The 15946-nt window shown below is 39.5% G+C and overlaps 1 protein-coding gene across 1 annotated transcript; it reads right to left on the bottom strand.

The window, feature by feature from the left end:
* Positions 1 to 652: 652 nt before the first annotated feature.
* Positions 653 to 11932, bottom strand: jam3a (junctional adhesion molecule 3a). The gene is made up of 9 exons (XM_084351657.1): positions 11773 to 11932; positions 5444 to 5515; positions 5212 to 5325; positions 4855 to 5007; positions 3461 to 3663; positions 2771 to 2870; positions 1855 to 1984; positions 1709 to 1760; positions 653 to 1616 (listed from the first exon to the last, which is right to left on the bottom strand). Exons 1-9 carry the CDS (start codon positions 11819 to 11821, stop codon positions 1581 to 1583), a joined length of 909 nt encoding a protein of 302 aa, XP_084207783.1. The 5' UTR covers positions 11822 to 11932; the 3' UTR covers positions 653 to 1580.
* Between the last annotated feature and the right edge of the window lie 4014 nt (positions 11933 to 15946).

Here is a 15946-nt window from a genome sequence, read left to right as displayed (position 1 = left end):
TAGTTTTAACTTCTGTATATAATGCTGCGTAGTGTACTTTATCACAGGTTTCGTATAAAATATGAGAAGTAAGAAGTAACTATAGTTGTCAATAACATAGTGTACATTAGTTCCCTTGAGGAGTATAATGTGGACATACCCAGTTACTTTGAAATTGTACTTTCTGTGTATCCATTTTCTTTTACTTTAACATTTACTCTACTTCTAATCTTCTTTAAGAGGGAAATAGTGATTGAAGAAGTATATACTTTAGATACTTTACTGCAGTAAAACAAGTGTTTTCAATAAAATGGTCTAAAAATACACTTGAGTAAGAAATGTTAAGACACTATATAGTTGACAATCCTTATCCAAAAATACATTTCTTATAATATCCACTTACCACTGTTCGATTATATTTATGTCCTTTCTCAAAATCATATTACACAGATCAAATCTGACAATACACTCCCATCCTAAAACACGTGAAACATTTGAGTCTCCACAACATTAACAGTTCAAATGTATTTTAATAGTAACAAAATAACATGAACATATAACATTAATATCAAATTAACAGTGGACATTTTACAACAGTTCCTGAGTTGTTACACAAATCATCGACACTCATGTTTGAAATGACAGGCTCAACACTGCAGAAACACACACAACGGTAAATACTGTAAATTTATTTCCAACAAACAGTTTTATTGCATATTTACAATAAGGTATGGGTGTGCAATGTATGAAAATCAAAAGATCAAAAAATGTATGTATTTATGTACATTAAATACTGAGTCAAAACTGGACAATATGTCCAATACTCAAAATAATTAGTAAAGCACAGAAGGTCACTTAGACACAGAAACAGCACTCTAAAAATCATACTTCACCACCTTTATAGTACATATTGACTTTGCAGCATAGTGGGATATATGTTGTTCAATTTCACAGGTTACTCATACATACTTGTTATCATCTGTAAATATAACAAAGGCTGATAAATTGTGCCTCATGAATCTGAGCTCAGCAGCCTCTTACAGTCTGCTGCTTATTGCCTGTATAACTACAGTATATACAAAAACAAGGTTCAACTCTTCCCCACATGAAACAAAATAAAGAACATGTTTATCTTATGAACAAAGACTATGTAAAGTACTTTTGTAAAACAATTTCAGTGTACTCAGTAAAAAGTTTCAGAGTTACAAAAGAGGATTTGTCCAAAAAATCGTGAAGGAATGTGGCTTCCAGCGTCCTTTGCAATGACACCATGGACCAAATATCAAATTCCACAGCTTTGAAATGGTTTTGTTGTGTAACAAAAACATAACAGAAAATGAACCAAGTAACGAGTAAAAAAACACAATGTTTTACCTGGAAACTAATACTGACAGAGACGAAAATAAAAAACGCTCTTACATTATAAAAGACATGAAACAGTGCCACAAAATGATATTAAAATTACTTTGGCAAGTTGGTTGATTTGATTTTTATGTGCATCAGAGAAGAATGTGCCATGTTACACCTCAAACTTTACTGCCTGGAGGATCGTTGTAGCAAGTTAACCTCAACAGTTTGTTGCTTTTTGTTTGTCTCAGCTGTCAAATGATGAATGAAGACTTGTGGCGAAAATGGCCCTGTGAAAAATAGGAATAAGAAAATTAGCACGCAGAACTCCTCCTGTGATAGCGTCCTCTGTTCATGTGTATGTTAGGCAAATTTTGCTTACCTCATCTGCATCGCCATATTCAACACCATCAGCCTGTGCTGGCCAGTTGTAACTGAAACAAACAAAGACACACATAATAAAACGGTAAAATTAAAGACAGTTTAACACACTGTCTATTTCTTGCTTGAGAGGTAGTTCATACTCACTTATTTTCATTGTGACCTTTTTTGGAGAAGCAGCCACGTCTCAGGGAATGACAAATGGAAGCAGCCAAACAGAAGAAAACAATCACTGCACCAAACGACTTGAGGAAAATCCCAAGGATGTCCACGTCATCTGCAACAGTACACAGAGAAGATATCTTAACAGACTTAGGTGAGAGATAACAAGTACTGCGTTTTATGTCCTTGCATATTTTGTTCACATTTATTTTACTGAAATCATCACTTGATTAATGATTGAGCTGATCAGCAGATGAATTTGATTCAATAATCAGTAGTGCAAAAAGCGTATATCTGCAGTCCTAGTTTTATAAGACTGTGTTCAAACCAAAACTAACACAATATTTGCAGGAATTTCTGATTATAAAATACCTTCCGCAGCACATATTCAGTTTCCCTCAAATATTGATTTTTATTAAATTGAATCTTATGTTGGCTGTATTTCAACAGATAACCTGAAAGAGTGGGCACACCTGCTTCATTCTTATCTCTACTCTATTCTGTCTCAACTATAATTCTCCTTATGAACATGGTTAACACAACAGAGAAGCTGTACAGAAAAATGGATGGATCTCTCTTCATTGCTCACGTGTCCACCTGTCCTGTCAATTTTCCTTCTTCTAACAGATAAACTGAGCTCATTACCCAGCTGTTTCCCATTCGTCATTAATTGTTCCAGCACAGTGATTACCTGCCCAACCTGTCCACACTTGTTAGCTAGATGTACCTGCCAGACTATGAAGTAAAGTTAGCTTTCTTTCATGCCTGCTCCACCCTTTTAAATCTCGTTTTGCTAGCATTCTCCACACACAGTACAGACACCAACATAAACTTTGTTCTTTTCTAAAAAAGTTTCAGAAGCGGCTTGTCACAACACTGACTCAGCCGTTCAGACACTCACAGACTTCCATCATCTGCGGGGGACACTGCGCGTGTCCCGCATCGTTCTTTGCCTGGCAGTAGTACTCCCCTGCGTCCTCCTTCCTCACTCTGCGAAATTTCTGAGGAGATATTTTTAGAAGTGACACATTGCATTGTCAACAAAATGCTAAAGGGATGCCTGGCTGAATACATACAATAATACATGAATACATCTGTACATTTTTGTCTTGTGACATTTTATGGTATAGACTTTAAATGTATTGGGCAACATGGTTGAATTTCTTCTACGTGTACGACTTTTAAAACCAGTTAGTATCTTTTTAAAACACATCACATTGGCTTTGAATGCAACATTATCCTCACGCCAGATTCTAGTTTGGCGTCCTCACTTGCCATCTTCATACTCTTGGATTATCCTGGTATTAGTCATACGATGGTTAAGGTTTTATTCAGATTAAGCTGCTCACATTTACATCAGATAAGCTGTAATTGAGTATCCTTGATGCTAAAGAGTCCAATCCACAAACAGCACAGGCGGCCAACTACGTCAGAGGAAAATCTGATTTCTAATAATAATGTAGTTGTAATATTACTATTGCTCGTTGCTATGATTTTACTGAGTCTATGGAGACGATGAAAACTATTATATAATAAACTGTATACTCTGTATATACAAATGCAGGTAAGGCTATGTCCCTGTGTTTCTTACCAATCCTCCAGTGTCGGGGTTGATGCTGTAAGACGAGTTGACCAGCTTCGGGCTGATTTTGGGGTCCTGAGGAAGCTCCTCGTTGTTGTGGAACCAGCGGTACTGGGGAGCAGGGAAGCCCTCGTTCTCCAAACATCGCAGTTCTGTTGATGTTCCAACCGTGACGGCCTCCGGCACGCTGCACCGTGGTACCACAGGCTTCACTGCACAAAGATAGAGTCCAAATCAGTACTTTGTTAGTGATTTAACTATTAATAATTGTTTCATTTATTTGATTATTAACTTAATATTGTTAACCAGTTAACTACTACATATGAAGCTACAGCCAGAAGCCTTGTGTAGCATAAAGACTGGAAACAGTTAAGATGAACTTATAAACCATTTTTTAAAAGATAACAGTTAACAGCCACAAAATAGAAATTACAAAACAGAAATAACATTTTGAGCCTGATAGGTAATAACCAAGATTTTATATTGCATTTTAAACTCTACTAGAAACAGGCTGAGGTTGCCAACACCCTCACCATGACAACGAGACTTGAGGAAGTCACTGCACCCGGACAAGAAATAATCTGGCACAGAATTCCTGCTAAAATAGCAATGTGAGGTTTTTACTTTTTTAGTTTCTGCACAGATTGAACAAACAAGATGTTACTGTAAGGTCCACTTTGTAAGAAAGTTGATTTTTGAGTCTCATTCCAAATTCGTCAAATACTGACACTTTGGGATTGTAGGTTGGGTCGGCTGCATTCCCAAAGTGAAAGTATTTAAGGAGTTGGGAATGAGACTCAAAAATCAACTTTCTTACAAAGTGGACCTTTAATCAGCGCACTTGAGATGTGCTGGTAGGCAGATTTTGTGACCTTTGGACAGAGCCAGATCAGTTGTTTTCACTTGGCTCCTGTCTTTATGTTTTGTCTCTTTGTTATCTTTTTTCTCATCTAAGTCTTTGCAAAGATGCAAATAACAGTGTTCCCAAAATGTCAAAACTATTCCTTTAAAATATAACAACCAGAGCCAGGAAAGCAGTTAAAGCGCAGGCCAAATAATCGCAACGTCACCAGTTCAATTCCAGCTGGCGACCTTTGTTAAGTAACACCCCCTCTCCCCCCCATTTCCTGTCTGCCTTCTTCACTGCACAATAAAGGCAAAGATGCCACAAAAATAACCAAGAACAAAAAACAACCAAGAATATATTTGTCTTAACAAGCCAGAAATTCAGAAATATTCCTTATATAACAATATAAAAACAAAGAAAAGGCAACTGAATATTACATTTCTAATAATATTAATCTGTTTAATCCACAAGAATGTAAATGTACATGTGCTGTAAATCACAGTCAATCCTGGACCGGTCACTGATCCAGGCAGGGTACCCCCTCACTATACAGTACCTCTTACTGCAAGACTAATAAGTATTTCATCAAAGTCCCTTTGATCATCGATGGCGGCCACCTCGCAGCGGTACTCCGCAGTGTCTGATCGGGTGGAGTTGAAGATCAGGATGTTGGCTGGCTCTCTGAGCTGAGCTCTGTGCTCCAAGTCCCCTTTTGAGAGAGAGAAGAGAAAAAAAACACTTTACAATCGCTCATTCACATACACAGCGTGACTTCACAGTTGAGAAAAACAGGATTCCATGCCAAGTTCTTTCAAGGTACTATTCATTCAGCTAAGCTTTGAGTCCTGAGACATTACTTTGAAATGCTGCGGTCTAACTGGTTGAGGGGTTTTTCAAACAGAAAGTATTTTACCTGCTATCTTGTTTTGGAAGTACACATAGCTGGGAACACCATTCTTAATCTTTTTCCACTCAATCCTCGGGTTGTTTGTTGAGATGGACTCTATTAAACAGGTCAGCTCGATGGCTGCGAAGAAAACAGAGTGCTGCGTGAGACCAGGAGCAAGCATCCCAAATCAGGAAAAGAAAAGCTACTTTGGCTAAATAGGTTAGGGTGAGGTTAGAGTGATTTTGCAGCAACTTACGCTCAAACTCATTTGCCCACACAATCTTGTCTGTGGTCCGGAGGATTACCCCGAGAGATGATGGGATGTGACCTGCGGAGAGAGAGGGAAAAAAATAAAAAAATAAAAAGACACTAAATGCTGAGTAACCCTGATGGTACACACAAACATTTTCATTAGCAGACATTATCAACTGGGCATGTTGCCTAATAAACAGCGGATTAGCGGAGTGATAAATATAGAACCTCTCAGAGAGGGTGAGAGCATTTGGGATCTGAATTAGGGACAACACATTTCATTAATTACCGTACTTCACATTTCTGTTTGAGAAGATTAACACCTGGGGCCAATGTGTACGTTTTTACATGCATATTTAATGTGTAACATGTACTGCTTTTAGCTATAGTGACTCCTGAGAGGAAATATTCTGACTTTAATATTTGATTCAGGTAATTTATGGCAGTTGATTGGATAATAATTTGGCTGAAAGAGGGGGCAAGTTCTAAATGTTAAGTTGCTGCAATAAAAACATTATAGGAGTGCCTATAAATATCTGGACAGTGAGACATTTTTATTGGGGTTAGAGCTTTAATCCACCGCACTGCATTTTAAGTGAAACCCTGACTGACAAAGTGCTGACTTTCAGCTTTTCGTGTGAGGGTGTTGACACACCCCGGAGAGACAGTGTAGGAGGACCTTTATGCCTGGTCCCTCCAGTTTTAGGACAGTGCAGCAGGACAATATCATGAGCATATAAAAAAGGCAGCCAAGCAGTTTTTTAGGGCCAGAGTCAATCACCCGAGCCCAATCCAACTGAGAATTTGTGTCACTTACTGAAGACAGAAGGCAAAAAGCTTGGAAACATGTCAAGACTGCAGTACAGCCATTTATGAACATTTCCTAGTTAATCATATTGACTATAATTGAGTTCATGCTAGTTATTTTAGCTCAGCATAACTTGGTATGGAGAGTATAAGTTTCTTTAACCACTGGTTCTTATTCTGAGAAGGAAAACTGGAAAAAGAAGTAAAAATAGCAACAATCTTCTCAGACACAAAGTGGATGTGGTTGTCTGATTTCTGTCAAAAATAAGCCTGACGTTAGAATATGAGCATCTGCAGCGTCCTAGTGTGTTTGGGTGACAATGTGCCTCCGAGGGATAGCTGGATTTGGTCGATGATGATGTGTCACTCATTAGAGCAAAAAGCTGCCATTTCTCTAACAAATACTCTCATACCGTCTCAAACATTACATCAGTTTTGTCTAATCCTTCCAGTTGCCTCCGTTGTTTTTGTGAAAGAGCTCCCTTTTCTAAATTATGACACTAATTTGCGCCGAGGTTTGCAGAATAAATAATTCATCAAGATCCCCGAACAAAACAAATGAGGAGCACAAAAATAACTAAACAGTGGGAATGTGCTTAAATTCAAAGCGCATTTAATCATCCGCCTCGGTTTCCCCCGGCACAAACAACACATGAGATGTACTTATTTTGAGTTCCCTGCTTGAGCGCACTCCTTTAAGCAATCAGTGTTATTTTGTAAATGTCACATTTTAATGGCAAGAGGCATAATTCACAAATTTTGCCAAATTCGGCAAGCAGAATGCCAATTTATGTGGAAAATGAGCGTGTACAGAGCGAGGGGTGTGCGAGAACAAATTAGGAAATGTGAAAATTACAATTTCGGATGAACACGTTCCGCAGTGTGTCTGATTTTAGATGCTGAGGATAAATAAAGATGTTTCCACCTTCCTCTGGTACCCTACACTCAATCTATTGTGTCTGTGAGACGTGCAAATTCAATAATTGCTGGGTACACATGCGACTAGCAGCACCCATGCTGAGTAATGAAGGCATTCCTGCTCCCTGTAAGAAGGTTTTCAAATGAAGGCTGAATGGGATAATAACAATTATCTGAGCAGGCCTTGAATACTGCAAGACATCCTCTCCTGTTTGCCCTGAGGCGCTGTGCTCTCTGACTAACTCTGAAGTATTTATTCAAAGCAGCCTCGTTACCGCACGAGTGACCCTGAGAGGTACAGTAGGTAGCACATAGCTGACGATCGGCCCTGACAGTGATAAAAACATGGGTCCTGCCAAAGCATCCGGTCGTACGAGCACAGCTGCGGACACTGATGAGATCTGACTCCCAGGTCTCAGCTTCCGTCTCTGTTGCTGACTTTCCCACCCTGTACATCAAGAGCTATTTTTAGCTGCGGCTGTGACTGGACATCCTGAGAGACACAAGCTCGACCAACAAACGCTCCCTCGGCATATGCACGTACCGGGTACCGAGCCTTAAAACTACTCTTTGAAGTGCTGCGTACACGGTGGAGCAGAGAGTTTAGGGCTCGATCGCGAAGCTTTCTTCGCGCTGCAAGTGAAGTAAACAGGACTAATTTAAAGAAAGATGTTAGTTAGAATCTGCTACATCATTTCAGGGGTTACAACACAGTTTCATCACTGTGTAGTGTGTTATTCAAAGTTTACAGGAAATTTAATTAAGCCTTGCTGAAGTCCATTTGTTTTTGTAAAGCACTCTGTCACTCTGATAAAAGGTCCTTGGAGGGGGAGTGACCTTTGTTATATGTCACCCTCCCCCTCTTCGCTCTTTGGCCAAACATTTCCAAATAACAGATTAAAAAAGGCTGCATAAGTAAGAACAGATACTATGCTTACAAGTGGTGTGCACACTAGCCCTTAAATAAAAAAAAGAGTGCAGAGATCGCATGTGTTGACATGATTCTTAAAAAAGGAAAAGTAGGCCGTGGGAAAGAATAACCACAGACAATTAACAGGACAATGTGTACCTAATTACTAATACGGACTAAGAATAAACGAATCCACACAACAATGGACGGGCCCCTGATGACACAATGTAGGCTCATGAGAAGACAATATTTCTGAATTACGGAAAATAATCTCAGCGCTTGCTGGAAAGCAAACACAGGCTCATTTTTAATCCCTCTGTTATTGTAATGCATAGACAAAGTAGGTCTATAGTCTGCTCTGAGAGCAATGTGCTCTTTAATAGTCACATTCTGCAATCCTCTTATGCACTAAATATGAAAACAAGCTCCCCATCCCTGCGACAAACAAAAATGTTGAACCAGTGTATCTATAAAAAGCTTCTTTCCCAGACATTCCAATGCAGTCGCTGCAAATATGCTGAAGGCAGAGTTAGCTGAGAGCCACGCGGAGAGACCGCTGAGATTTAAAGCATACTGGAGTGACTGTGTAATAACAACCAATCACTCCAGTAGATCAGAATGAGACGGTCTTGTTGTCATAAGCACATGAGGGAAATGTAAGAAAGGGACACGTGAACTGGATTTTCCCCTTGTCTTTCCAAGGCTACATGAATGACGCTGGTGAAGAAAAAGTCCCTAACGAGGGTCGTCAATGTTTTCAGGCCAAGGACCGCTTATGGACCCCCTACTACACATACTGTATACAAGTCTGGTACATTTTAAACTGGGCCTACGATGACCTGTAGAGTGGCGTGAACAAGTCGGCAGCAGTTTTAAATTGGCGAATGTTAGGCGCTTCGCCCTTTGAAATGTCTCCAGTGGTTTCTGAGATGGAGGGTATGTCAGGGCCTCTTGCTCGTTAAGTTACAGAAGATCTATTGTGGCTCACAACAATGTCTGTATACTTGGGATAATCAATAATACATAATCAGCTGACTAGTTTGCCGTTATGGATAAGTGCCATGCGGGGATTTAGCGTACAATAATCTTAGTTTATTTACAATGATTGCGGAAGGAACCATGAGTAAGACTATCATCAATGTTGTGTAAAATATACGTTTGTTTTTTAAAACAAATTTACTAATAATATGTTGGATTCATGTTGATGTATATTTCCTGTGATATTTAACTAAATGTATTATCAAACTAGAATGGCACTCAGTAGAGTGCATACCTCCGCCAAGGCCAAACACATTATAGCCACGTATCTTTTCTGTTTAACCATAATCTAAACTAATCAGATTTAGGATCCAAATTGTACTCCTGACTTTTTTGCAATGTTACGCATCCTCCGTCCAAGTTTCTTGGAAACCCGTTCAGCCGTTTTTGCGTAATCCTGTTGATGAACCAACCAACAAATGGACACGAGTGAACATAAGTTCCTTAGCGAAGGTTCAATCATTTGGTGGCCCCCCTGCTGTAAATCTGAGGACCCCGTACGGGTTGACGACCCAGACATAATGTAGCTGCAGTAGCTTTAATCTGGAGATTACACGTTTTCTAACATACCGAATATGTCAGGCTGAATTTTGTGGGAAAATGCTCAAAAGATTAAATAAAATGTAATTTGACGGAACGTTGGAGCCATCAAGAACATGGAGTCTAAGGTCTCAATACATCACTCAGCATACACTAAAGCTGCAACGACTAGTCGACTCAGCAAGAATTCTTACGACAGTTAATAGTTTTAGTCATTTTAAAACAAAAACACTGATTCTCTGGTCTCAGCCCCATAATGTGAAGATTTGCTGCTTTTCTTTTAACTTTGTCTGTCTTTGTTTTTGGTTGAATAAAACAAGTAATTTAAATACATTTCCTGGTAGCCATTTTTCTGGACCTGCAGCTCTTCATCAATTAGGGACATATTTGTAAGAAAACTGACACCTTGGGATTGTAGGACATGTCAGCCGCCATCGCAAAGTGTAATTTTTTATTCAATTCTTTAATTAATTAGTTGTCAACAATTAAATTAATCGCCAAGTATTTTTCATCAGTTTATCTGTGTCAATTTGGAGTAATTTTTTTGGTTTCTTTACTATTCTATGAAAGTAAACTGATTATCTTTGGGTGGTGGATGAAACATCATCTTTGGCTTTGTGAAACACTGATTGACATCCTCTGACATTTATTAGACCAAACAACGAATCGATTGACGGAGAATATAATCAACTACTACGTGCTACAGTTTTCACTATTTTCTGACATTTTATAGACAAAATGATTCATTAAATTAATTGACAATCAATGACAAAATAATTAAGTACATACTTTTATATATTTTTCAACCTTGAAGCCACATAACTGGAAGATTTGAGGAAACTCGATGTAAAGGGTGCAAAGTATATCATCTTACTTCAAAATCAGAATCAGAGGAGGACGGCAAGTTTTCTATTTAAACAAAATCATTTAAATGTATGCGCCAGTTCATCCAAGTTACACAAAGTGTGGATTAAACAATGTGTAAAACTGATTAATATTCATTGCTTTACACCTAAAGGCTGTCTAAAACTTGAGGGCACGATTAACTATTAACATTAACCTAAAAAACTTAATTTCACTCACTGCTCCTGCAACTGTGGTGGTGAGCCACATCCACCCGCTGCATCCAACGTAACGTCAGCGCTGACTTTCAGAGCCAAAACACACTGAATAATAGACGAAGCTTTGCCCGTCAGTCGCTTACTCATTCGATTCACACTTGCAGGGAGGACCTGGGTAAGAAGTTCAACACTTAACGGATGCAGTCTGCCATTTGGATATGACCCAGTCCACTGCCAGTTTTCACCCAGCAGCAGGGTGACCCCACGCTAAGTGCACACCAGGGTGGATGCAACAGATCACCAGTAAAACCAGCTGTATTGATCTGATCAGAAAGCTGTTCCAGCTGTTTCAGGAGAGGGGATGATGAAGCATGCCATGACTGACTCCTCATTGTCTGCCATCAATCATCACATGACCACTAAAGGTCATTACACACACTTATCAAATCCAGCACTTGGATGGCGTTCAAGCAAGGCATTTTGAGCACACTGGCTGTGTGGTTTAACAGATGCATGTTATTTTAGATGCTGTGAGGTCCTTTTTTTAACCACATGGATGGTATTATGTCCTCCTGAGTAGCGTCTGCCTTGTTTTTACGCTGGAAATGTCCTCATAATTACACGTCAGTGACACATACACACATGAGCTGATGTCGAGGCTCGGTTAAATGCTCCTATTATAGAGAATTACTGCGACTATTAAAATTAAAGCCCTTCAATATGCTGTTCTCAGCGTTAGCAAACACACAAATTCAAGCGTTAAAACGTGACGGTTGCTCTCAAAACTACGTCATTTTCCAGGTTTGACTCGCACAACATCGACGTGACGTTACTGTTGAGGAAAGCGACAACAATAAAACAGCACAACACACAGCGACAGCGCTCTCCTGACTGTCCCCAACCCTGTTTGTGTCAATGCTAACATCTGCTGGGATGTTAGCATTGACAGCAGCTCGGTCGCAGGTTTACATCTTAACTAACCGTACTTCGTTAAGTGCACAGGCGCCGCGATAAAAGCGCCGTGAGGGCGGGGGGGGGGGGAAAGGGAAAATAACTTACCTAAGCTGGCGTAAAGAACAAAACAAGCCACGAGTCGCACAATCGCCATCTTGCAGCGTCTAATTTACGGGCTCCAGCAGCAGCAGAGTCAGCAGCACCTCGGTGAGGTGGCGTTGTGAGGATGGAGGCAGAGCAGACTGGTGGATGTTGCCATCGACGAGTTTCCATAGCTACAAGCGTCGAGGGGGACGAGCCCTGAGAGCGGGCTGACAGGCGAGGGGCGGGGCCACAGAGGGAGGCCCCTCCCCCTCCTCCTCATCCTCCTCCTCCTGCAAAATCATTACAGGAGGAAGATTTTAGATAAGTACAGAAAAGCTTACCAAACACAAAAAAAAATACACAATTACTAGTGAAAGTCCTCTTTTGTCTCATACTAATCACTCCAGTAGATTATGAGGCAGTCACGTTGTCATAGGCATATGAGGGGAAATGTAAGAAAGGGACACGTGGACTGTGGATAGGAGATATAATGCAGCATGCTTTTTTTTTTTTGCAGGGGGGATCCATCTGTAGATATAATATTATATATAATATAATGTTTTTATGCCCCCCACCCACGGAGCAGGTTGGTTCGGATCCCACTTTCTTCAAAAACCTTAACCAGTGAAAACATATCATTTGAAAGTATATAATAATATGCAATGTAATCACTTGTGCTAATTAATACGGAAGAGTAAGAGGGACAGGGGTGAGGGGAAAAAAATAAGAGGAGGAAGTTTTTTTTTCATTTTGCACTTCAAGAAAAAAGTCAAAATGTCAAGAAAAAAGTTGAAATACAATTTTGTGAATTAAAACAAAAATGTCGATTATACAGGTTGGTTTGGACCCCCCCTTTCTAGGAAAAAGAGAGATTGGTCCCCTTCAATAACCTTTACCAGTGAAAACATACACCGATCAGGCATAACCACATACATAATATTGTGAAGATTCCCCTTGTGCAGCCAAAACAGCTCTGACCTGTCAAAACACGGACTTAAGACCTCTGAGGGTGTCCTGTGGTGTCCGGCACCAGGGTGTTTTATAGTGGATCCTCTGGGTCCTGTATGTTGGGGGGTGGTGCCTTCATGGATCAGACCTGCAGAACATTGCATTGTGATGAGATGATCAATGTTATTCACGTCACCTGTCAGTGGTTTTAATGTAGTGGCTGATCAGTGTATACTTTGCAAGTATATAATAATATGCAATGAAAACACTTGTGCTAATTAATACTACAATTAACATCAGTGTGACATCTTATGTACAAAACTAAGCATGCAGCTCTTCTGCATTTTTACTGTCTAACAGTCAGAAATCACTGCTTTCAAAATATCTCCTTAAAAAACCCTCTCTGCACAAAAAACAGCATCTCCCTGGAAACAAACAAAAACCTGAACATTTTCCTCTCAGAAAAATACACCGTTGCGCCGGTGAAGCCAAGGGCGAGATATTCCTCGTCATGTTTACTTGTCTTTGTTTTAGCAGTTGTCTTGTTTGGTGTGGATTCATCGTGCTTTACCTTTACCTGGGAGTCCTGTCACAAGCTTGTCCATGCTTGGCCAGTGGTGCAGAACCATGCCTCATTCATTCAGCCTCACTGTGCCCCATCTGTTAGAACTTCGGGCTCCCACCTGGGTGTCTCGCCTGCCACTTTGGGAACCAGCGATTGTAGCGCCAGTGTGTGTAACCTGGAGATTTTTCGAGCTATAAAATATGTAGGGTCTTGATATTTCATTAAGTCTAAACTGGAGCTGCAATGATTAGTCAGTTAATTGGTTAGTCGATGCAGCAGTTATTATGATTTTTGAAAGAAAATCATCCCCTGCTTCCAGCTCCTCTGATGTGTTTTCAACTTGTGATTGTTTTTCATTATGGATTCATTCATTTTCTCAATTAGTCGATTGATTGTTTGGTTTGTAAAATAATTAAAAGAAAAAGCAGCAAATGAAATATGACATATAACATATGAGAAGTTGGAACCATGAAATGTCTCGACATGAAAAATGACTGAATGATCAAAAAGGTTGCAGATAATTCGTACATTGTCATGTTTTGCGTGCGAAAAGACATCAAATAAATTTAGTGGAGTATTACAGTATTTGAAAGAAGAAGAAAAAAGTACTTAGTTACTTTCTATCACTGTCTAAAACCAACACAAGGCTGAATGTGCTGTTGTGTGTCGACCTATAAGGCCTCTAGTGGTTATATATTTCTGTGTAAGTTTAAAGGACCATATCAGTGATTTGGCCCGTTCACTGATCACACACCAAATCACATTCACTTTACATCACGGCTAACCATTTAGCAAATTACATGCATCTATTTGCTTTCCATTGACTTCCCAACACTAAAATAAAAACCAGGCTCATCAAACTTGTAATGTGTGAATCAAAATCTACATTAATATTTACAACTTACAAAAACACTAGTATGTCAATATTCTTCTGTATCCCTGCAAACATCTGACAGAAATTGTAGACACAGTGAATGAAGTGTTCATCTTGTGTTGGTGTCTGTTTGATGCGTACAGCACCATACGTCGCATACGTATGACATAACTGAATTTTCAGGATACACATGTTGACTTTTGTGCAAATACACAAGCTGCTGTTACGCACAAATCCCAGCTCTGTGTCCTGATTTAACAATGGCAAAACGTTGCTCCCTGTCAGACAATACTGAGGGCTTATGTAACCTTTAAAATCACTACAAGGGCATCAGGGCGGAAGATGGACCCTGCACAGACAGGAAATGCTTGTGCATCATATTGTCAGGCATTGATCTATGTAGACAACATACGTCTCTGCTTTGTGCTGGTCCTCAGTCCTCAATCCGTCACCAAAACAAATAAATCCATCAGAAAATCACAGACTGTGCAAAATGAAAACAGCAATGAAAGGATTAAACAGAGTAGTTTTGCAATATCTCGATTTTGCACACAGATAGCTGCATCCAAGTAGGTCTTTCCTGTTGACATCAAAGGGACCCCTCTGAGATTCAATTAATGTCATTTTATTTTGTTTTTATATTCACTGCTCACATATTGTACAGCAGCTGCTGGGAGTTCTGCAAAGGAACAGCAGGTGGCAGTGTACAACCAGACATCACGACTGCAGCTGTCAACAGCCAAACAACAGTATCTTATGTAAACATAATGATATTCATGAGACATACAGTGGGTTTTGTGATATATTATTGTATTATCATTGTAAATATTATAAAAAAAATGTTCCATTCTTAGTCAAGCTGAATTGAAAAACTGTCACAGGCGGAAAGTAAACTCACATACAGAAGTGTGCGCTCTCTCTGATGCAAAGACTAAAATATAAAAAAAGATTTAAAAAAAAAATCCTTTCCTCCTGCACCATCACAACATCCTGCTGGCTTCCTCTTTTGCAGTGTTGGTAGTATATGTTGCTAGGCAATCGTTCCTCCGTTGCAAGGCCACTTCTGGATGCCCTTTGTTGCATCGCATTGAAAACAGCACAATTCATTGTTTCACAGATGCAGTGACACCAGAAAGAGTAATTCTGCTTTGTATTGTTGTTGTTTTTTTCTCTTGTTTTTGTTGTAATTTGCATCACAACTAACTGTGATCACAGGGGGAAATAATCTGTGGAGAAAATCAAGCTGAATCTCATTCTGAGTCAAATCACAGGCACCATTACTGCAAAACAATCAGTCATATTACACATTTCTTGTGGTTTTGTCGAACAACCTGGCGACTGTTTGTTTGCATCATTAGCTCTGTGAATGTATATCTTCCACCGTATAAAGACCTGCTGTTGGCTTTCAGATTTAATATCCACTCGTCTATCCAGTCTCAAACCCATGAGCCCTGTTCTTGTAAGCTTGACAGACAGGTTTAACACCTGCAAGCTATTTCAGATGTGCACCGTGCTGAAGTAAGCACAGGATATGAAAGCGTGCCAGCTATTATTATTATGTAAAATCTACAGTGAAATGAAACTGCAAATTTCTTTTACATAGACAGAGATTATGACACCGAGGTGCTGCAGGTTGAATAAACGAAAGAAGTTTATATTCTTTTCAATAAGCGTTGACAACTGCAGTGTATCGAGGAACATACGCTTTTTTATATTGTCAATAAAACTACGGTTGGTGGGGTTTGTTAATGCAAATGGCTCATGAACAAGTGGGAATTTATAGGAAACATATACATGTGTTCTATTTT

The sequence above is a fragment of the Pagrus pagrus genome (assembly GCF_965226575.1).
Source record: "Pagrus pagrus genome assembly, chromosome: 4".
Taxonomy (NCBI): Eukaryota; Metazoa; Chordata; class Actinopteri; order Spariformes; family Sparidae; genus Pagrus; species Pagrus pagrus.
This window is presented reverse-complemented; position numbering and strand designations above follow the sequence as displayed.